The sequence below is a fragment of the Phymastichus coffea genome, unplaced genomic scaffold, assembly GCF_024137745.1.
Source record: "Phymastichus coffea isolate CEN01 unplaced genomic scaffold, Cenicafe_Pcof_1.1 PCOF00063, whole genome shotgun sequence".
NCBI classification, from domain to species: domain Eukaryota; kingdom Metazoa; phylum Arthropoda; class Insecta; order Hymenoptera; family Eulophidae; genus Phymastichus; species Phymastichus coffea.
The window spans coordinates 1,146,963-1,168,835 of NW_026706874.1; the positions used below are offsets into that span (position 1 = coordinate 1,146,963).

Sequence of the window (21,873 nt, forward strand, 5' to 3'; positions counted from 1 at the left end):
ATTGATTTTTAAATAAAATTTCTTAATTTTTTCAATTGATAATCTTTGATCTAATTAATATTTTTTTCTTAAAATTGCCACAAATGTTTACCTTGTCATGTTCGCAACAAATATGTCAAATTAAAAAAATAGATTCGATGCAAATTATTGAATTTCGAACTAGCTTCGAAATAAATGTACTATTCCCACACTTGTATCGTAATGTATTAATTCCCGAACATGTGCTGTACCGTATTTTTTGATACGACGTGTGGAAAATGCGATTTTCAACACGCGGTTTCTGCCGAGCGTGCGGGAAAGACACTTTGCGCACGGAGTATCGAAGAGATTAGTACATTACGATACAAGTGCGGGAAAGTAGATTCCGGTCTCGTGTGGCGTTTACACCCGAGCGAAGCGAGGGTGGAAGGGGACACGAGACGAGAAACTCTTTCCCGAACATGTGCCGTACCGTATTTTTTGATACAACGTGTGGAAAGTGCGATTTTCAACGCACGTTTTCTGCTGAGCGTGCGGGAAAGACGCACTTTGCGCACGGAGTGTCGAAAATATATTTGTGTTACTTAGAAAAATTATTCAGCTGATCACTGGTCCTTCATCCTACATTATTATTATTAATAAAAGTACACTATATTAATCCTACATGGTAGCAGAGCGTGGTTCGATCGAAGTGATTGCAATTTAGGAAGTAAATTCTGCTAATTGGACTTTTACACAAAGTTTTTCATAAAAAAAAATGCTAGATTGTGTGTTACATTATCGAATAATGAATGGCATTGTTTATACTCTTGAAAGCAGGCAAAATACAAGAAGACTTTCAACAGGAAGTTTAAAATAAAAATAATTATTTAAAGTAGAATTTCTTCGGATACGTTTTTTATCGGTAGTGCAAAAGAGTGTTTAGTTGATTGTTAAAAACGATAATTGATATTAACAAGAAATAAAAGAGACGAGTAATTTGAAGCGGAGCAAAAAGCGTTATTTGAGTATAATGAAAATATATGTAATGAGTGTACATTGTAATACATGTAAATTTGAAAAGTGAACAAATAATTGAGAAAAAAAATTTAAAAAAAGAAAACGAATATATGACGAATAAAATTAAAGAAAGTTAAATGGCTGCAAAGAGAAAAGAATGTCGTATTTTTTTCTCATATGCAATTTCCTCCACGGTTTTAATAACTGCGTCGTTAAACAAAGAGTTGTCATTTTTCAATATATTTTCAAATAGGTCGACTAAAAATAGAAAGTTGACGATCCTGCTGAGAATATTCTTCAAATTATTTTTCACTTCTCTTGGTACTTCTGGGAGTTAGGAAAATTTAACACGTTTCTCTGAATCTTGTTTGTATCATTCCAAAGCTTTTATAATCAGCATTTGAAATTTGCTATACTTAACATTTATCACACTCGCTACTGTAATAAACATATCTTATATTTTTTTTGTATCTTGATATCATGTCAACTAATTTTCATCATATCTTTCTAGAAAGGTTTATGGAATTATTTTGAAACTGATACATGGACTAAATTATATAAAGAAACTAAGTGTGCGATTACCTTGTAGGCGTAAGATTCACTTGTTGTGCTATTGTTGTTATAGTTTCTATCTCTGAAGGAAAGGCCTAAAATAATGTGAAACCTATTTTAGGGGTTGATTTTTTTACAAATCAATAACTATATTTTGAAAATCGTATTTCAAGGCGCTTAACTTGGCCAAAAATCTTATATGTTACAAAATTTAATAACAGTGATCGAGCTCTAAAATGTATAGTAGATTACAACCTAAGGTCGCCAAAGTATTGGCAAGTCTAAAGCGCGTCAGTTGTTATTGGCTTAACGTAACGTAGACCTATAGCACAAACATTCGATTATCATCTAATTGTTCTGGGATCGCTTATAAAATTGTTAAACATCAGAAGAATGAATGAATTTGTAAATATTAAAGAGGTGTCTCCGATATTCGCGACGACGTTATTTTATCTGGCGGTATCACAACTGAAAACGAACTAAAGCAATCAATTATTTATTCTGCCACTTGCGAGAACCTATCCATCATGTACACGTGGCCCCTGCAACGGGACGTTTTGTTATATCGTCTCCGTCGATGTAGATTTAGCGAAAATAATTTTGCAAAATATACAGTTCCGATAGTGAAGATTTATTTCGATGAACGCTAATCGATACACAGGTAGGAATTTGTTAGCCTAGGACCGACACAATACTGGCTAATATCGAGCTCACAGTGGCGCCAGTAGTAGCAACGGTAGAACCAACGGTGGCAATGTCGTTCTCCGAAGCCGGCAGGATTTCCACCATATTAGCGGCCCTATTTTCAGCGGCCAAAGCTTCAGCGGCCCTCGCGGCCTGCGCACTTTTAAAAGTGTCGGCAATTTTGGTCGCCTGAGAGATTCTGGCCGCTTGGGCGACTCTGGCGGCTTCGGCAGCCCTAACGGTTTCCGCGGCTCGAGCAGCTTCGGCGGCTCGGGCGGCTTCGGCGAGCTCGGCAGCCTCCGCCTCGTTGGCCTTACTCGCCAGCTCTCCCGCTCTGAAAGCGTCGATCTTTCTCACGGTCTCGGCTTCTTTAGCGATCTCTGATGCCCGGATCGCCTCTATCGCTTGGCTCGGACCGTTTTTGCTGGATTCCAGATGCTCCAGAAAATCGGACAACTCCGTTCTCAGGTTTTCCTCGGCCTCCGTGCCGATCTCCTCGGCTTCCAACTCTTCGTTCGTCACTTGCTGAATCCTCGTGGTGAACTTGTTCACGTTGTCCTGGTGATTTTCCAGAACATTTTTGGGCAGTCCTTTTACCGTGTTCAAATCGTTGAGCCAGTTCCAGAACTTTATCAGACTATTGCCGATGTGCGCCGCTAAATCTAACAGGGCTAATAAATTCAGGCACCTCTCCAACATTTGCATTATCTTCGCTTTCGTTGCCGATGGCAAGCCTGTTTTTTCGAGCACTTCCTTTAATTCAGCTTTAATATCTGTGGCCAGTTTAATCAACTGAGGATTGAGTGTTAGCGCCCACTTGATGTACTTGCGACAAAGCACCTGATTAAAAAGACAAAATTGTAATTAAAAATTTTTAATAATTAAGGGCGCAGTAACTTACCAGTCGAACTTTAACGTCACGCTCGTGTTCCAAAGCCTTGATATCGATGTTGTATTCGGATAACGCTTGAGTAATCTTCTGTTTGAAGTATTTATGATGCAGATCTAACTGTTTTATAAGATTGGCATCTAAATTTTGGTTTTTCAGTTTTTCGTAATATTGGTCATACTTTTTATTTGCTTCCTTGGTAACAGTCTCGTAAGAAAGCAGCTTTACTCCACAAGATAGCTGCAATTTTTCGAGCATAAACAAACAATCACGTAATTTGCATCAGTAATGAAAATTAAAGTATCAGAGATTGTAGCTACTTTTTCGATTGGTTGCAAAGCATCTGGAAGCTTACATGCCTATAACAATTCGTAAAAGAGAATAACTTTTTATTGTGCCAAAATCGAACGAGCAGAATTGCAATTATTATATTTATCTATTACCTGTACAGAAACAATAAGGCATAGTACAGCACCGATTACTTTGACAACCATTTTGAAAATATTTTCACAAATACTTTGCTGAAAAGCTATTCCACTCGCGGAGTAAAAACTGAACTCATATATATACTAAAAATATCGTGACGTGACGAGTTAAGTTGTAAATTCGCGTGGATATTTTCAAAGGAAAACTTAGATAGATTTGATAGAGCATTTTTATAATAATTATAATTTCAACGAATATGCAGATTTTTAATTCTTGATTCATCATAATGAATAATGTAATTGAATCTGAAAGTAGAGAAATTTTTAAGAATATTTATTGCTGTGTCAATAAGATTTCTATTATATTATAAATCGTGCTATTGGCAGCAGTAGTAACATTTTTATTACCGTTTCATTTTTCAAATAACTATTACTCAAGCTGTCTTTTGAAGATGGTTCTAGAAATTTTCTTTACTTAAAAAACAAAACGATGTGACGTCTGGCACGTTTTAAAGACCTTTTTTTAAATATTTTTCTGTTTTTATTTTACTTCCAATCAAATAAAAACGGAGTTAAATTAAATAAATCATAAGAAAGAATACGAATAGAGAAATATTTGAGAACCCCTTTGAGAACGAAATAAAAAAAAGATAAGAACTCTTTTTGCCTTAACAGTTTTCTTTATATAGACATACAGCAAGAAGGCGTATCTAAAAAGAGGAAAATTTGAATACATCTAGTTTAAAGATTCTGTTAACTATCTTTTTTCTCCCTCGATCTTGTGCGTAATCATACATCAACAACTGCTCGCACCAGGCCTAGGAAGAATATGATAAAGGAATAGAAGGTGAAGTCGTAAAACTGGATCCGGTTTTTTTTTTCATTAAATCTTCAAATTTCAATTTAAAAATACAATATAACAATTGTTAGATTTTAGATATATGATTAATGCCATATTATAGACAATAATTTATTACGACTATCAAAAACATTTCAAACATTTTTCAATCCAAAACTTAATTTTTTACATAAAATAACAAAGTATTTTATAGATTTTAAATTTTAAGAAAACAACTAGTACTAAAAATAACAAATAAACATAACAAATTTCAGTTGAAAATACTAATTGTGGTTTGTAGAAACTTTAAATGCCGCTAGCCTAAATAAAAAAATGAGAAAATTCATAAATAATGCGTATAATCCAACTGCAATTGTTTTTAATAAAAAATGTATGAATGATTAAAAAAGGTGTGACTGTGTAATAAATTTTAAGCTATAATATGGTAAATAGCCTATTTACACGTACAAAAATAAAATAATAGCTAGAATAACATTACTCAGATTAATATACGAGATGCTATTTTTGACGAAACCTAGAAAGCCGGAAACCCGGTTTTCGGTGGCTCTAGCCATCTAAAAGAAATTTCTATGTCATCTTTAAAGAAGCTTCTCCTAGGCTATGAAAAGCTTACTCGTCCGCTTCTGCGACAGGCACTTTCTCACAATCGATCAGTCAAGCAGTGCCATTATTTAACTAGTTATTTTACCAAGAAGGGTGGTAGACAACAGATTGGAATAACTTTTGTGTAACCAACATCAAATAAATAGTAAGTAAAAGTAATCTCTCTTATATTAAAACTCTCCACTTTTATCCTTTTTTAGAACGATATTAATTTCCACTTTCTTATTTTAATTGGAGACTGCAATTGATTAGCTTAAATTATAAACTTGATTTCTATAAAGCTTCTGCAATAAATAGCAACGAAATAGAAATCGAGTGAGTAGTATTTAAACCCCCCACAACAATTATTGTATATAGGTATTTTTCTAATTGAAAAGTAGTAGTTTACATATATTACTCCTTATTATTTCTCAAATGACTAATGGTTTGAAGCATCCTGAAGTGGTTGCAATATTTTAAAATAGTCTGCACCATTTTCAAACGTGTAGAATGATTTATTTATACTTAGCATACCTATAAATACAAATAAGTACAAGACTTATGTCATAAAGATTATCGTATAAAAATGTGTAAAAATCTTGAGTAAGATTGAGGTCGGACCCCAACCACGGCTGAGCTTATCAGTATCAATAAAAAGATAACCGTGAAAATTGGAATACCAAAACTGACAGCAAGACTAATTAAATCACTGTCGTCGTCGACCTTTTCTGCATCTTTTTCTCCGTGGAGTGGCCGATTTTTAGCAGCACTAAATCTTGGTGTTGTCTTCAAGATCTTTCAACTCGTCTTATAACTTCTTGTACTCCTCAGTGTCTGCAATGACTTCTTCATTTTCCTAGTCTAGATCAACCGCACTTTTTGCTAATTTTAAACACGGCTCCTTGCTTCGTGTACACCTGTCTTTGTACTGGTTTTCTGCCATATCTGCCACGTACAGGAAATTAACAAATTGGCTTAGATTATGTCACTTCATTCGGAACTGTTGAATTTAAAAATTGCAGCTGACTATCCTACTTCTCTTTATTTTTGAATGTACTTCTTGCAAAAGCTCTGAAAGCAAACAAATAAAAACATTTGAATTTATCTAGAATGTGTACAAAATCTAGTATTCGTTTTCAAAATTGATCAAGTCAAATTATGTATTACATGTTTTCCAACTTCAATTTTGCCGCCTCACTCAGTCGGTAATTCAGTTACATTTATTTAAAATTACTTTTATAAAGACTTGTGAATCTGACGTCCAAAAAAATTTTTTAATCGTATTTTTGAGTTTTCATACGCTAAAACGTTTTCTCCCTTTTTCCGGATTATGTCTCCGCTTGAAATTTTATTTCCGGATTTTCCGTTTTTAAGAAAATTGCGAAAAAAAATCGCGTGTTCGTACAGCGCGCAAAATGCATTAAACATTTTTCTCCTGTTTAAAAAGAAATAATATCGATAGCGGATGATAGCTCTTTATTCCCGGATTACGAAACAATTTTCCTTTTGTCGATATTCTATCCAAAATTGAGGAAAATGTAAAAATTAGTAATATGCGGCAGTTAGTCGATAAAACAGGTTAAACGTTTGCTAATCACCAGATATCCCTTTATAAGTTCTACATTGCGTAATTATAATAAGGCCCCGGTCCCATAGGTACGTACAGATGCGAACGGATACGGACGCGAATCGCAACTCTTGTAACATCACTAAAAATATCTAGTTCGATTATTTAGTACCAACACTATCGGTAGTAAGCAAAAGTGACTGTTGTTTAAAACTGTAGCGCCGAACGTACAACAATTTTGGATAGAAATTCGACAAAAGGAAAATTGTTTCGTAATCCGGGAATAAGGAGCTATCATCCGCTATCGATATTATTTCTTTTTAAACAGGAGAAAAATGTTTAATGCATTTTGCGCGCTGTACGAACGCCCGATTTTTTTTCGCAATTTTCTTAAAAATGAAAAATCCGGAAATAAAATTTCAAGCGGAGACATAATCCGGAAAGAGGGAGAGAACGTTTTAGCTCATGATAACTCAAAAATATGATTAAAAAATTTTTTTGGGCGTCAGATTCACAAGTCTCTTTTATAGAATCAAGAATATCGAGACACGGCTCAAATGCCACGAAGGCGGATATTATATATACGAATGAATATGGGCGAAAGGAATCTTAGTAAAGCATCTGTACTATTCATCATCGAATGTCATTTTTCGGAATTAGTGTCTTGTATTAAAGATTTTAAGTATGTATTGCATTTTCGAATTTTTCGTTCTCCATATTTGTCGGAATTCAACCAAGTCCCACTTCGAACACCAGTCGGCAGCATCAACGGCAACGTCAGTACTGTCAGCAGAAACATGTCCTTCAGCCTCGCGACTCGCGGCTTTTCCTCTTCTCCATTAGATAGCCGTATAGTACTCACACGCTTTAATGAGCTTGCTCTCTTGCTCTCGCGATTAGTTTAAATATTTTTAGCTTTGGTCATTAAATATTTATTTCAAATACCTAGTAATTTTGGTGGTTTCATTTTCTCCCTGTGTAGAAACTCCAAACATTTAACTTGCCATGAATGACTGGCAGCAATTTGGCTTCGGTTATTATAGTACTGTATACATCATACATTTTTTTCTATAGTTCGATTACGACGTCTCCATGTTACGCTCATTCTTCTGAACAAAGAACCTAAAAATTAGAAACGGCAAAAATTAGATCATCGGATATAAACCCCACCGCGTGTAACATAACGCAGTCACCTATCTGTCACATGAAACTTCAGGCTCCTTAGTTATGGCTTGGACCGCCTACCCATGAAAATACGAATTGTACATTGTATCGTACGTCAAGATAAAGCAGACGAGCGAATGCTGTGATAATTAATTAACATCTTATATGCTTTGTTAAAATTCTGGTAGCAAACATGCCAGCAGTTATCTCGAGAGGCAACTGGTGTACTAGCAAAATGCAACAGCGAATCATCGGAATTTTCCAATTTCTAGGGAAAACACGGTCTCCGCAAACGACCTGGTTGCGTTTAGTGGGAACACGAAGTGTGCGCGTGGAAGAAGGAGCTTTCACGCTTTACCTGTTTCAACGTTTCTACGCAAAATAACTACTGTTCAAACGTCTGAGTATCATTTGCAAGATTTATTTTTAATTATTTATTTCTATCGATGATTATTTTTTTGCTTTTTCATTATTTCATAATTTCTACACGACAATTCCGCATTAGGCTGCAGAGAATGATCAGAATCTCAAAATACCTTTAAAGTATTTGATATTAATATTTTTTAACAGAATTGTAACATTGTTTATTGAAACTAATATTCTACGAATGTACATTTTTAATTGATTCTCATGGCGGCTTGATCACTCTTTTATTGGCACCAGCTTCACATAAGTTGGCTGACTTGGTCGATGAATGATATCTGTTATAAATTTGATTTCTTTCGTTTCGATAACAGGTTTCAAATAAAAGTTGTAGATCAAATAAGCCATAAACACTTTTAATTGTATCATAACGAACTTTTGACCTGAAAAGGTGCATTAGCAAGAAAATCAAACATAATCGAGCATAATTAGAAATTTTTTAAGTGAACTTCAATGGAATATTTACCAATACAATTTCGAGGTCCGGCACTGAAGGGAATGTAGGAGAATGGATGTCGTTTTATTGAGTTTTCAGGTGAAAACCTCTCGGGATCAAATTTTTCTGGATCTGGCCAAAATTCTGGAAGTCGATGTACCGAGTACGTGTGTACTTGGACCAAAGTGCCTTTTGGTATTAAGTAGTCAGCTGGAAAGATGATATAAAAATTATGATTGTTTTTCATACGGAAAACAGAAAGGCAAATATATAAGGGTGAACTGCAAGAACACACTCAATTGCAAATCCTCTGACATGTATCGCGACATGTAAGGTACGCTCGGATGAAGGCGAAGACACTCTTTCAAACACATTTCGAGATAATGTAAATTTTGAACATCCGACATTTCCAATTTTCCATTTGTCCGATTTAAGATTTCACTGACCTCACCTCTAATTCGATTCTGAAACAATTAACGTTGTTATCGATCGCGGATTTGGGTATTTAGAGTTTCTGTACCCGTCGCTTACTTGCACATCTTCGTGTTCTGCAATTAATAGTACTGCAAACATCAGAGCAACTGCAGAGGTGTCATGACCCTACAAAAGATATGTACAGGAATCATCATACCTTATTAATTGTGATAAGCAATAAGTTACTGAAACTTAAGTAGAATATGACATTTTTATTGTTGCATCATGTTGCTTCTGATGGCAAAACAAATGAATATTTCCAAATTACAATTATTCGTTTTGTAGAAGCTTACTTCAAATGTAAACGTATCAACTTCCTCCTGAATACCTTGATCGTCAATTTGCTGGTTATCTCTCTGCGCCGCAATTAATAAATCAAGCATGGCCAAGCGTTTTTTACGATCTATAATGGATAGTTCGATATAATGAAAAAAAAGAAAAAATTGGATAAATTTATCGATATATCTGTTGTGAAAGGCTTATTTTACATCCGAAATATATATCGTCTGTTGAAGACTTTTTAGAACCATCTGATGCGAATTCCTCCAAAAAATAACCATTGGTATTGTCGTGAAATTCTTTTCGTTCTTGTATTATCTACAAATAAATAGATAATACGGAATGTATCATTTGCATGCATTGAATATTTCGCATGAATAATGCGAATCGTCTTGTAAGCTTACTTACCTTTTTAGTGAAGCTGTGCAGCGTATTCAATGCCTGCTTATATTCACGGCCTCTTTGAGTCATACGAAATATAGATTCCGGTCCGAACCAAGGATAAATAGATCTAAAAATCAAATCATTACTGAATCTGCCTACAACTATCTTGGACTAAAATATCGAAATACCTATATACGGTGGAACTACCTACGCAGTGTATCGCTTTTCTGTATTCATTTATGTTCCCTTCGGTAAATTTCACTCCCATTGCCGTTTCTACACGAGTAATAATCAAATGTGGAGTATACAATTTCGAAAATTATGAAATATCTATCTAATTTATTTACCACAAATAACTTTCAAAGTGAAATTCGACACCACCTCGTCGACATCATAAATAGCTTCTCCTTTGGACAGCAATTGTTCCATAGTTTTTTCTCCATTCTCTACGATATTTTTAAAGTACTGCTGCAGAATATTGAAGTGGAATGCCGGCGTTAGCATCTTGCGCCTGGTTTGCCATTTAGTTCCTGAATAATGATATGTCATTTTGTTACTTCTAGCATTATTATCTACGTATATAATATGCTTACCGTGGCTCGTGAGTAAACCAGTCCCTAACCATCCATGCAGTGTGTTATAGAGGAAACTTTTTTGTATGTGTCTCATACTTGTTAATAATTTCTATACAGGGTACAAGATATCTTATAGTCACGTACATCATATTAAAAAAAATAATAAAAAACAATATAATAGAGATTTTACTTCAATGTCATCTGGATGCAAAATAATGACGCAAACCCTGTGAGTATCCCAAAATTTATAAGTTGGGTAGTACTTCAGATCGAAATCTCGTGCCGATTGCCAAATTGTCTCTAACAATATTATAAGACGAATTTATAATCACAACTCGTTATTTGCTGACTTCCAAAAGACAATGGTTTTGTCCGGAGGTCTTACCTTGTGTTGGGAATAATTTGCCTAGCATGAAATTTGGAATACAGCCAAGTAACGGCCATACCGGTGGTCCTGGAATGTTCCTGATGTACTTTCCTATTCTACTATATTCAATTTGGTATTTATGCCAACAAAACAACAATAAAACAAATAGCGAAAGTTCGATGAGCATTGTTGAATTGTTCAATACAAACTTGAGAGAAACGTTTCGTTCAATCCAGCTGTCGATGCTGCACTAATGTCCACGATGGCAAAATGCAAATGGAAAAAGCTCAAGAATGTTTGTTGCATAGCACGATAATGTTTCGTTATCGCTTTATAATAATAATAATTATTCGGTATGAATTGATGCGATTTTGTTTTGCCTTTTCGCGGCCGAGAGATATTTGCTACAAACGATAGCAAAGCCAAAGATGCCGGCAAAGAGTGTTTTTAAGAAGTTGCACTTATAATGGCGGTAACCGAATGCAAAAAATAAAATTACGCGATTTCGTTTTTTGCTCTGTCTCAGAGATATTTACTAGCAGCCGCAGCAAAATAAAGTATTTAATTGAAAAAGCACACGACTTCTGCATCACACTTTCATGCTGTTAAAAAATCTGATAATTTTGAAAAAATCATGATTTTTCATTAAGACAAGCTTGACTGATGAATATGTGATCGATTATGTAGTCTCAGATGTACCAATTGCGTCCAAACGCTCTAATGATTCCGAAATTTTCCGTAGAAATCCATCTATCAAGGTGGCCTTGTAAACAAATATTTTACAACTGAGAGATCACAACAAGATTAATTAAAATATGCGAGAAATGTCTTAGTTGGTTTAAGTAGGCACGGCCCTGCTAAGTACTTTCCTCCCACCATGAGTTCGTAAGGTCGACGCGCGAGCTACGAGGAAGCGCGTCATTACCATTCTGAGTCGAGTAGTAAGCGGGAGAGCACGTAATATTAGCAATTATTGATCCACTGATTTAATATTACGGGAATTTCATCGCAGAGATGCTCCTTTAATGAATAAATTAGTTGGCATTTATTATTTAGGCCTTTATACTCGCGTGTACAAAAACAAGTATACTCCGTACACACGTTTTGGAGAACAATTAAAGCAATTATTTATGATTCTGGCTTGCAAGCAAATGGAAATTGGCATTGGAGCCCACAGTTAATTCCTACGATATCACTCATAAATCTATCAAGTATGAAGTTCCACTTTTTAACTTTCATCTGATGCTATATGTAAATTACATTACATTAGAAGATTTGGCAGTTTAGCGTATGTCAAGCTTCCAGAAACTTAAAGAAAGCTTAGTAATGCATCCAAGTTCCAGAAAATTCTAAAAATCTAAACATCTCGTAATGTACAGAAAAAAGTCAGGTAAAAAGATTGAAAGAAAAAAGTACCATTAAAGAAACAAGTAACTCAGAAAAATCCGAAGCAAGCGATGCTAAAATGATACCTAGAAAAATAGGCAGACCACGAGAAATAGATTTAGAAAGTAATTGAGCTTGGATGAGGAAAAATAAGTTTTCAAATCAAAAATTAATCGTGACGGCCCTGCATCAAAAAGTAAAACTACGAAGGTTGTGTATAATGAAGATATATATCAACCTTCTTGATAGATATAAATACACATTTCAGAGATTGAAGACATACAAAAATATATTTTAAGACATATTATTTTGACTTCTATAAATAAAGATTTAAATACATTTTAACAGGCTATAAATTATTTAAAGAGTAGGAATCGTGGAAGCAAATTATAATTGAGGAGTCGAATTCGATGACAGAAAATCATGTATAGAATATAATTGAAAGATCAAAAGTAAAACTAAATGGAAATAAACTCATTATCATTGATTCTGAACGGGTCTTTAAAATGAAAATCGAAAGTTACGATCTCATATACACAAGACTTCATTAGTCACTAGAAGTTTTAAAGATAAAATTGTATACATATGACCTAAAGGATACTTATGCATCAGTGTCACGACTATTACTAATTCTTTTAATAGAATGTTGAAAAGTAAAATAGATATGCTTTCACATATTCTAGAAGATATTATTTTAACAATTTAGTTTCTCAATTTTCCTATTCAGCTGTAGTGCGTATTAAATTTTTTTCAAAGACTCTTATTCCACAGAGCCCTTAAATTATTGCCAATTATGGTAAATCAAAGATCTTACATTTGCGGTCCGTGTTAGATTTCATAATAAATGTAAATTAAAACAAACGGTGTTATAAAATAATGAAATATTATCTGTATTATAGCGGTACTTAAAAATTTAAAAATAAGAAATTTAAATATCACTTTAATTTTTATTTTTCGGAAAAGAAAATCGGTAAAAACTGTACTCACGACCAAGAATAATATAATTTATACTGAAAAATTATAATGACAAGATTTTTACGACAAGCCATAAAACTCATTTTCCTCTTCATTATACGTTCTGTTCTATATGACTGTTTCCAAGTCAATATGATGAATTGCCATTTGCACTGAAACGTCAAGTGATTTAATTGAAATTTGAAAACAAATTATAAAGATATGTCGTACACGCCTACATGTCACTTTTCAATTTTGATTACATTTGAACAAAGAACTTTAATTAGTTATATAGTGACAATTAGACGATGGCTTGAGAGATAAGTAATAGCAAAAAAAGTTTATTTTTAAGATTAACGTCATTGCAGTTTACCAGTTCAAGACAACGATAACAAATTTTAATGCTTGAAGCAGTAGTCACAATTTCATTTTTTTACCTTTTAGCAGTAGTCATAATTTAATTTTTTTGAGTCGTACGATAAAAATATTTAAATATATCTACTTTGACAGCGAAATACACGATCTGCGAATGGAATACTATTTCAAAATATATTAGAAATGACGTTAGGATTTGAAATGAACCATCATGCATTCGATTTCAAATAGACTGTCTTCCAGTAATCACACTGAAACAGAATAAAGTTGATAATTTTTATACCTCATAATATCCGCTAACAATAGTGCACTTGATATTGCAATGAAACAATATTTCACATTCGAATTAAATATACTAATCATTGAAATAAAAATTTGACTTCTTATTATTTAGCTAGATTATATTATGAATCAAACAATGACAGCTCCAATAATTACTTCCATGGATATGGAATTTTTAATGATACATTTTTTTATTTTTATTTTTAATCCTTAAAGTACCTGAATATGAGCTATTTTAACAGTTGAGTGCCATACATTATGGGATTACATCATTATTCTTAAACTCAAATAATCAAGGTAATTGTTAATCGAAAGTTTTTACGAATGGCTCGCGATGACGAAGTATATATTTTAAAATGTTATCATTTCCGTCAAGTTCATTTATACGCTCGTCCTCACGTGATAATGCCTCTGCTTCAGCTATTTTGATATCTGAATCATCTTGAAGTCTGCTGATTTCTTCATTCATGCGTCTGTCTTCTTCGTTCTCTTCCAAGACTTCTCTGTATTCATCGCTAATATCTGTGGAACTTTCTACTATATCACCATCCTCACTGATTTCATATGTTTTATCATACGCAATTCCTTTCTTAGTTCTTTTAATAGCGTCGTTCAATAAAGTTTGCTCATCTTTCAATACATTTTCAATTAGATTGGTTAGGTATAGGAAATTGACGATCTTGCTAAGAATATCGTTGAAATGATTTCTCACTTTTTTTGGTACTCCTGAGGCGTCGAGAAAATTTAACATGTTGGTCTTAATATTTGTTGCAGCTTTTGTCAAATTCTGATTCATTCTTCTAAACAATTCTATTTCCATGATGCAAGTAGTCTGTACGATAAACATCAACCATAAACACCAATTGTTTCATTAAAAATTTTAAATTATAGTGTTGACGTGTAGTTAGATGTTTAGTTATTTTATAATTTAATTAAATGATCATACCAAGGGGATTGTGTGTGATGTGCGGTTGGTTATCGTTTCATCTTTTTTCAACTTATTCAATGCTTTCGAAATCATGTTATGAAACTCACGATGCTTAGTTTTTATTACACCCGTTATTTTAATATTTAACACTATTAACTGCTTGCGATCTTTCATATATGCGATGAACATTTTCTGTACTTTTTTTATCATATCTTGGTACCATATCAACTTTTCATTACACTCTGTCTAGAAATATTTATGTAATTATTTAAAACTGATTCATCAACTGAATTAAAGAAACTTAGAGTGTGGTTACTTTGTTGACGTAAGATGCCTTTGATGTGATTTCTGTTACAGTTTTTGGCTCTGAAGGAAAGGCCTAAAATAATGTGAAACCTATTTTAGGGGTTGATTGCTTTCATGAATCAATAACTGTATTTGAAGATCCTATTCTAATACGCTTAACTTGGCGACGAGTATTATATGTTACAGAATTTAATAACAGCAATCGAGCATTAAAAACCAATTGTTTGATACTATGGAACCAGCGTTTGTAAAGCCTTTGCAAGCAAGCGTCATAAAGTAAAAAACTATATTATGTCTCCTCCCATTTCAGAAAACTAACACTGATTTTTGAACAAATCAAAAGCTATGTTTGGTAGGCTATTATTTATATTTATTACCTGTATTGCAACGGATACCAAAAGTTGGAAAAGAAATAGTTTTAATGTCATTTTTCTGGCTTAAGAAGTAAATTATTTGTACTAATGACAAAGTGCAATTTAATTCATATATATACTAAAATTATCGTGACAGAATGGACTCTTCACTGTTTATGGCAATGCATAAAATTTATTTTTCTTGCAGTCATTTTGGTCTGGATGACAGTTTTGAAATGACGGAATACTGTGCTATACTGATAATCAAAATGTTCTACTTTATTATTAAACCTCAATATATTCTAAGGATAATACTCGTTAATCGCTTATTGCAGCACCTAGTTCGATTGCAAGGGTAATGTCCGGCGAATGACACCGTGAAGTGCAGTCCGAGCCACGACCGGAGAGTATTGCCAAATCTAGAGACGAGAGCAGACCCGTGTGAGACGCTTGCCACTTTGATAATTTGCTTTCCATCTGTGTTACTGGTCTTTCCAGGTTCAAGTCGAAATCGATTTTCTTTAATAACATAATAACGTCACACTGAGTGCAAAGTATGTTGAGTAACCTGGTTGCTTACGCACGGGAAAACGTCGGAAAGACCAACGGACAAGGAGAGAGACAAGGGAATCCCCCCGCAGAGTGGATTGAAATGTACTGTTCAATGAAAAACTCAGATAGATTTGGTAGAGCATTTTTAGAAAGATTATAATTTCTATAAATTTTCAATTTTTCAATGCTTAATCTACTATGATGAATAATGTAATCGAATCCGATCATACGGAAATTCTTAAGAACATTTATTGAATGCGTCAATAAGATTTCTATTAGATTATAAATCGTGCTATTGGCAGCAATATAAAAGTTTTTATTATCACTTCATTTTTCAAATAACTATTAGTCAGATTGTCTTTTCAATGTAGTTCTAGAAAATTTCCTTTTTAAAAAGACGATTGTTGTGTATAACAATATGAACAATTTTATTTCTAGAATGATCGTGTCAAAAATTTATGTTAATATTTCTCAAGTCAATTGTAACATTATTTATTCAAATTAATATTTTATAAGTGAATACATTTTACATTCATTTTGATCGGGACACGATTACTTATTTATCGGTGCCAACTTTACATAAGTTGGCCGACTTGGTCGATGAATGATATCTGTTATAAATTTGATTTCTTTCGTTTCGATAACAGGTTTCAAATAAAAATTGTAGATCAAGTAAGCTATAAATACTTTTAATTGTATCATAGCGAATTTTTGACCTGAAAAGGTGCATTAGCAAGGAAATCAAACATAATCGAGCATAATTAGAAATTTTTTAAGTGAACTTCAATGGAATATTTACCAATACAATTTCGAGGTCCGGCACTGAAGGGAATGTAGGAGAATGGATGTCTTTTTACCGAGTTTTCAGGTGAAAATCGCTCGGGATCAAATTTTTCTGGATCTGGCCAAAATTCTGGAAGTCGATGTACCGAGTACGTGTGTATTTGGACCAAAGTGCCTTTTGGTATTAAGTAGTCAGCTGGAAAGATGATATAAAAATTATGATTGTTTTTCATACGGAAAACAGAAAGGCAAATATATAAGGGTGAACTGCAAGAACACACTCAATTGCAAATCCTCTGACATGTATCGCGACATGTAAGGTACGCTCGGATGAAGGCGAAGACACTCTTTCAAACACATTTCGAGATAATGTAAATTTTGAACATCCGACATTTCCAATTTTCCATTTGTCCGATCTAAGATTTCACTGACCTCACGTCTAATTCGATTCTGAAACAATCAACGTTGTTATCGATCGCGGATTTGCGTATTTAGAGTTTCTGTACCCGTCGCTTACTTGCACATCTTCGTGTTCTGCAATTAATAGTACTGCAAACATCAGAGCAACTGCAGAGGTGTCATGACCCTACAAAAGATATGTACAGGAATCATCATAACTTATTAATTGTGATAAGCGATAAGTTACTGAAACTTAAGTAGAATATGACATTTTTATTGTTGCATCATGTTGCTTCTGATGGCAAAACAAATGAATATTTCCAAATTACAATTATTCGTTTTGTAGAAGCTTACTTCAAATGTAAACGTATCAACTTCCTCCTGAATACCTTGATCGTCAATTTGCTGGTTATCTCTCTGCGCCGCAATTAATAAATCAAGCATGGCCAAGCGTTTTTTACGATCTATAATGGATAGTTCGATATAATGAAAAAAAAGAAAAAATCGGATAAATTTATCGATATATCTGTTGTGAAAGGCTTATTTTACATCCATGATATATATCATCTGTTAAAGACTTTTTAGAACCATCTGATGCGAATTCCTCCAAAAAATAACCGTTGGTATTGTCGTGAAATTCTTTCCGTTCTTGTATTATCTACGAATAAATAGATAATGCGGAATGTATCGTTTGCATGCATTGAATATTTCGCATGAATAATGCGAATCGTCTTGTAAGCTTACTTGCCTTTTTAGTGAAGCTGTGCAGCGTATTTAAAGCCTGCTTATATTCACGGCCTCTTTGAGTCATACGAAATATAGATTCCGGTCCGAACCAAGGATAAATAGATCTAAAAACAAAATCATTACTGAATCTGCCTACAACTATCTTGGACTAAAATATCGAAATACCTATATACGGCCGAACTTCCTACGCAGTGTATCGCTTTTCTGTATTCATTTATGTTCTCTTCGGTAAATTTCACTCCCATTGCCGTTTCTGCACGAGTAATAATCAAATGTGGAGTGTACAATTTCGTAAATTATGAAACATCTATCTAATTTATTTACCACAAATAACTTTCAAAGTGAAATTCGACACCACCTCGTCGACATCATAAATAGCTTCTCCTTTGGACAGCAATTGTTCCATAGTTTTTTCTCCATTCTCTACGATATTTTTAAAGTACTGCTGCAGAATATTGAAGTGGAATGCGGGCGTTAGCATCTTGCGCCTGGTTTGCCATTTAGTTCCTGAATAATAATCTATGTCATTTTGTTGCTTCCAGCATTATTATCTAGGTATACAATATGCTCACCGTGGCTCGTTAGTAAACCAGTCCCTAACCATCCATGCAGTGTGTTATAGAGAAAACTTTTTTGTATGTGTCTCATACTTGTAAATAATTTCTATAAGGGCATAGGATATCTTATAGCCACTTACATTATTTTATATCCAATAAATAGAAAAAAAAACTGAATACAGATTTTACTTCAATATTATCTGGATGCAAAATAATGACGCAAGCCCTGTGAGTATCCCAAAATTTATAAGTTGGGTAGTACTTCAGATCGAAATCTCGTCCCGATTGCCAAATTGTCTCTAACAATATTGTAAGACGAATTTATAATCACAACTCGTTATTTGTTGACTTCCAAAAGACAATGGTTATTCGAAGGTCTTACCTTGTGTCGGGAATAATTTGCCTTGCATAAAATTTGGAAGACAGCCAAGTAACGGCCATATCGGTGGTCCTGGAATGTTCCTGATGTACTTTCCTATTCTACTATATTCAGTGTGGTACTTATGCCAACAAAACAACAATAAAACAAATAGCGAAAGTTCGATGAGCATTGTTGAATTGTTCAATACAAACTTGAGAGAAACGTTTCGTTCAATCCAGCTGGTGAGGCTGTACTAATATCCGCGATGGCAAAATGCAAAAACCCAGGATCGAATATTCGTTGCATAGCACGATAATGTTTCGTTATCTGTTTATATTGATAATCATTAGGTATGAAATGATGCGATTTTGTTTTGTTTTTTCGTGTCTGAGGAATATTTGCTACTAACGATAGCAAATAAAAAAAGAAATGCTGTTGAAGAGTGTTTTTAAGAAGTTGCACTTATTTCGTTTCAATTTCGTTTAGAATTTAGATTGAAACAAGCTTAACTGATGAATAACTCATCGATTGTGCTTCCTTAGTTCTACCTATTGCTTCAAAACGCTCTAATGGTTCCGAAGTTTTTTTGTATAAAGCCATCTATTAAAGCATATTTTTCAAGTTAGAATCAATAATATCTATGAATTACATATTACGAAAAGGAAGTCAGCAAGTATTAAAGTGAGTGTGCGTGAATAATAAGATATACAAGGAGATAATAACTAATTGCGTCAATATTCTCAAATACATTCGATGTACTATGACTGATAACCAAATTATTTATATGAATATCAAGCTTTCCGAGTCTTCAAAAATACGATGTTAATACCGACTTTGATAATTTTATAAGGAAAAGAAAACAATGCCCGCTGATACAAGATGTATCAGCTGTCACTGGTAGATTAATAATCTTCTACAGTGATCATTCGGATATTCGCTTGCTTATTTTTCTTACAGTTCATTCGCAGCCCGATGAATTGGAAAATACAGTCATTTTACACCCTTTTATTGAAAAAAGCTTAGTAATGATCATAGCATTCATAAAACTTACACGATATGTAGCCTAATAATGCGCATATTTTTTGTCATGTTCTTGTTAGGAGTACAGTCGAGGTTGGCTGGAACAACAATGGCGCTTAGTAACCGAGAGCAAAGTCAGTGCGTATCAGTTGTTTCGGAAACTAGATGGGAAATTTATTACATGTTACTGGAATATAAAGAATACGTATACAGAATTGATTATGATTTTAAACGCTTCGTATCGTCTACTTGGCCTCGTACCGCGATAAGAAGCATCATTAAAATTAATAAAGCGGGAATCGTATAAGAAACAGCGAAGAGTGATTAGTAAGCAAGCGACGGCTCCCCTGAGTCAATTCTCCCGTCGTCAGCTGACTGGATCTTAATTGATTTGACATTATCTCTAGGATCGGGAAAGGATTTACTAAATTTGCTGCATTACATTCCATGTGAAGATGGGAGATTCATCTATATTCAACTCTACTTCTACTTCCACTATAATTACTCTCTCTCTCTCTTTCTCTCTCTCTCTCTTAAATAAATAAAAAATTTCTTAAATAAATAAAGCTTATCTATCCATCTATCTATCTTTCTCTAATACTGCCCTACCCTCAGATTGAAATCAAAATAATTCAAATTGAATGATAATCAATTACGTTCCATAAAAGGAATGGATCATTATCCTAGTGATGATGAATTATTTTCCATAGAATTTAATGGCATTTGTAATAGAGGTAAAATATATCATTAATTTCATGAATCATTTTTAATGAGACTCAAAATAAAAATTAAGTCAATAGTATTCTATTGAATGATATTTCATAAATTCAAATATTTCGTCAGGCAGTGATTAACTAATGATGTTTGATTGAATCATACTTATTAATGGCTCGTAGTAAAATTCCAATAGTATTTACTCGAATAGTTTTTTATGAATTTCAGCGATTAACGAATACAACCAGTGCCTAATATTATTTAAATGTATCATAAGCTATAGATTGAAAAATTAACGAAGGCAACCAAATCATGCTCGATTGAATCATATTTTATAAATTTTAATTCAATAAGCAATACGAAATAAAGTTGTCATAATTTCGGAAGTATCGTTTTGGAACGGAATAATTTTTAATTACCTGTAATTATTTTTTTTCTCAAACTTCCTTCAAACTTTGATATGTTCCATCCAGAAATAATCATTTTCTTTTCATTAAGCTTAGTTAATATTAAAAATTTTACTGAATTTATTTGAATCTGGCGATTAACTAAAAATCTTTTGACGTACAAGGTGAGGCAGAATAGCTAGTAATTACAAAATCGGACGTATATGAAAGCTATATAAACAATTAAACTTTGCTAAATATCAAACGATTTGAAAATACTGATCGGCAACTACTTCAGAGTTCAGCTATTAATTTTTCAATTGTTTTTTCTTCATTTTCTACTCTCGTAAAACATCGAAGTAAAATGTGGTTGAGATCTTGAGTCTAGTTTGCAATTTGGTTCCTGGTATTATATTTTTTATAAAGTTCGAAATATCGCAAGGTTTTAATTTTAAACTCATAACATCTTTTCATATAATAATACTGTGTTAGTGGAAATGATGCTCATAACAGAGATGGAAATGTGCTGATGAAGGAGTGATTACGGTTTCATTACTTTCCTATTTGATCATTAGATATTTATCATTTATTTTTTTCTGATAACTGAGTCACTTCACTCTTTATTATCTCGCGATATCGATAAAATAATATCATTTTTCAATCACTTTTAGATGTAACAAGTGGTTTTATATTAAAATAATTTTACAAAAAGTTATAACTTTTCGCAAATATATTTTATTATTTTTATCGTCAGTTTACGATAATTTTTTGTCGGTACTACTTTAATATAAGTTGATTGACTTGGTTGATGGATGATATCTGTTAGAAATGTAATTTTCTCTATCCTTTGGACGAAAATACGTGTTTACACCAAAAGAAATAACACTTTACGTTTAGCTACCACGTGCGCGGCGCCACTCGTTTTGTCGAAAGCGAAAGCTGTTTCAGCTTTGTTTTCAATAGCCTAACCTGTGTCACGCTATTTCATTTGTAAAATTTTTAGATTAGAGCAACATGAGTGATTTGCAAAAATTATCTGAAGAAGATTATTCTACCGGCGAAGAAAAAATATTGCACTATTTCGACAAAGAAGCTCAACTTATCATTAATAATGATATTTTGCCGAAGAAAT

General features: G+C 33.4%; 4 protein-coding genes across 5 annotated transcripts; all 4 read right to left on the minus strand.

Annotated features, from left to right (window-relative positions):
• Positions 1 to 2,140: 2,140 nt before the first annotated feature.
• Positions 2,141 to 3,633, minus strand: LOC131667156 (uncharacterized). The gene is made up of 4 exons (XM_058940402.1): positions 3,547 to 3,633; positions 3,424 to 3,462; positions 3,116 to 3,343; positions 2,141 to 3,054 (listed from the first exon to the last, which is right to left on the minus strand). Exons 1-4 carry the CDS (start codon positions 3,595 to 3,597, stop codon positions 2,203 to 2,205), a joined length of 1,170 nt encoding a protein of 389 aa, XP_058796385.1. The 5' UTR covers positions 3,598 to 3,633; the 3' UTR covers positions 2,141 to 2,202.
• A 1,975-nt stretch (positions 3,634 to 5,608) lies between these two features.
• On the minus strand, positions 5,609 to 10,875 carry LOC131667098 (cytochrome P450 4C1-like). Of its 2 annotated transcripts, XM_058940300.1 has the most exons (15): positions 10,657 to 10,875; positions 10,462 to 10,571; positions 10,290 to 10,380; positions 10,044 to 10,226; positions 9,885 to 9,972; positions 9,721 to 9,823; positions 9,522 to 9,630; positions 9,327 to 9,436; positions 9,091 to 9,159; positions 8,855 to 9,023; positions 8,590 to 8,769; positions 8,314 to 8,506; positions 7,730 to 8,236; positions 7,482 to 7,658; positions 5,609 to 6,040 (listed from the first exon to the last, which is right to left on the minus strand). In XM_058940300.1, the coding sequence occupies exons 1-12, from the start codon at positions 10,823 to 10,825 to the stop codon at positions 8,343 to 8,345; spliced, it is 1,545 nt and encodes a 514-aa protein (XP_058796283.1). In that variant the 5' UTR covers positions 10,826 to 10,875; the 3' UTR covers positions 5,609 to 6,040; positions 7,482 to 7,658; positions 7,730 to 8,236; positions 8,314 to 8,342. The 2 variants fall into 2 exon arrangements, with proteins under 2 accessions (XP_058796283.1, XP_058796282.1); XM_058940299.1 differs by having other exon boundaries at positions 7,730 to 8,506.
• A 1,501-nt stretch (positions 10,876 to 12,376) lies between these two features.
• On the minus strand, positions 12,377 to 15,318 carry LOC131667130 (uncharacterized). The gene is made up of 4 exons (XM_058940350.1): positions 15,247 to 15,318; positions 14,880 to 14,942; positions 14,582 to 14,809; positions 12,377 to 14,467 (listed from the first exon to the last, which is right to left on the minus strand). The coding sequence occupies exons 1-4, from the start codon at positions 15,295 to 15,297 to the stop codon at positions 13,940 to 13,942; spliced, it is 870 nt and encodes a 289-aa protein (XP_058796333.1). The 5' UTR covers positions 15,298 to 15,318; the 3' UTR covers positions 12,377 to 13,939.
• Positions 15,319 to 16,322: 1,004 nt separating this feature from the next.
• On the minus strand, positions 16,323 to 18,854 carry LOC131667115 (cytochrome P450 4C1-like). The gene is made up of 12 exons (XM_058940328.1): positions 18,643 to 18,854; positions 18,450 to 18,559; positions 18,276 to 18,366; positions 18,028 to 18,210; positions 17,869 to 17,956; positions 17,705 to 17,807; positions 17,506 to 17,614; positions 17,311 to 17,420; positions 17,075 to 17,143; positions 16,839 to 17,007; positions 16,574 to 16,753; positions 16,323 to 16,490 (listed from the first exon to the last, which is right to left on the minus strand). The coding sequence occupies exons 1-12, from the start codon at positions 18,809 to 18,811 to the stop codon at positions 16,327 to 16,329; spliced, it is 1,545 nt and encodes a 514-aa protein (XP_058796311.1). The 5' UTR covers positions 18,812 to 18,854; the 3' UTR covers positions 16,323 to 16,326.
• Between the last annotated feature and the right edge of the window lie 3,019 nt (positions 18,855 to 21,873).

Excerpts from the sequence above, each read along its gene's own strand:
- LOC131667156 (XM_058940402.1), bottom strand. The coding sequence starts at position 3,597 with ATGGTTGTCAAAGTAATCGGTGCTGTACTATGCCTTATTGTTTCTGTA. Across the intron at positions 3,463-3,546 it reads GCCTTATTGTTTCTGTACAG|GCATGTAAGCTTCCAGATGC; the intron begins GTAATAGATAAA and ends GAATTGTTATAG. Across the intron at positions 3,055-3,115 it reads GTGACGTTAAAGTTCGACTG|GTGCTTTGTCGCAAGTACAT; the intron begins GTAAGTTACTGC and ends CTTTTTAATCAG.
- LOC131667130 (XM_058940350.1), bottom strand. The coding sequence starts at position 15,297 with ATGACATTAAAACTATTTCTTTTCCAACTTTTGGTATCCGTTGCAATA. Across the intron at positions 14,943-15,246 it reads TGGTATCCGTTGCAATACAG|GCCTTTCCTTCAGAGCCAAA; the intron begins GTAATAAATATA and ends ACATTATTTTAG. Across the intron at positions 14,810-14,879 it reads AGGCATCTTACGTCAACAAA|ACAGAGTGTAATGAAAAGTT; the intron begins GTAACCACACTC and ends AAATATTTCTAG.
- LOC131667115 (XM_058940328.1), bottom strand. The coding sequence starts at position 18,811 with ATGCTCATCGAACTTTCGCTATTTGTTTTATTGTTGTTTTGTTGGCAT. Across the intron at positions 18,211-18,275 it reads TGGTTTACTAACGAGCCACG|GAACTAAATGGCAAACCAGG; the intron begins GTGAGCATATTG and ends ATTATTATTCAG. Across the intron at positions 17,615-17,704 it reads TGCACAGCTTCACTAAAAAG|ATAATACAAGAACGGAAAGA; the intron begins GCAAGTAAGCTT and ends ATTTATTCGTAG.
- LOC131667098 (XM_058940300.1), bottom strand. The coding sequence starts at position 10,825 with ATGCTCATCGAACTTTCGCTATTTGTTTTATTGTTGTTTTGTTGGCAT. Across the intron at positions 10,572-10,656 it reads CAAATTATTCCCAACACAAG|AGACAATTTGGCAATCGGCA; the intron begins GTAAGACCTCCG and ends TAATATTGTTAG. Across the intron at positions 9,973-10,043 it reads CACTTTGAAAGTTATTTGTG|AAACGGCAATGGGAGTGAAA; the intron begins GTAAATAAATTA and ends TTACTCGTGTAG.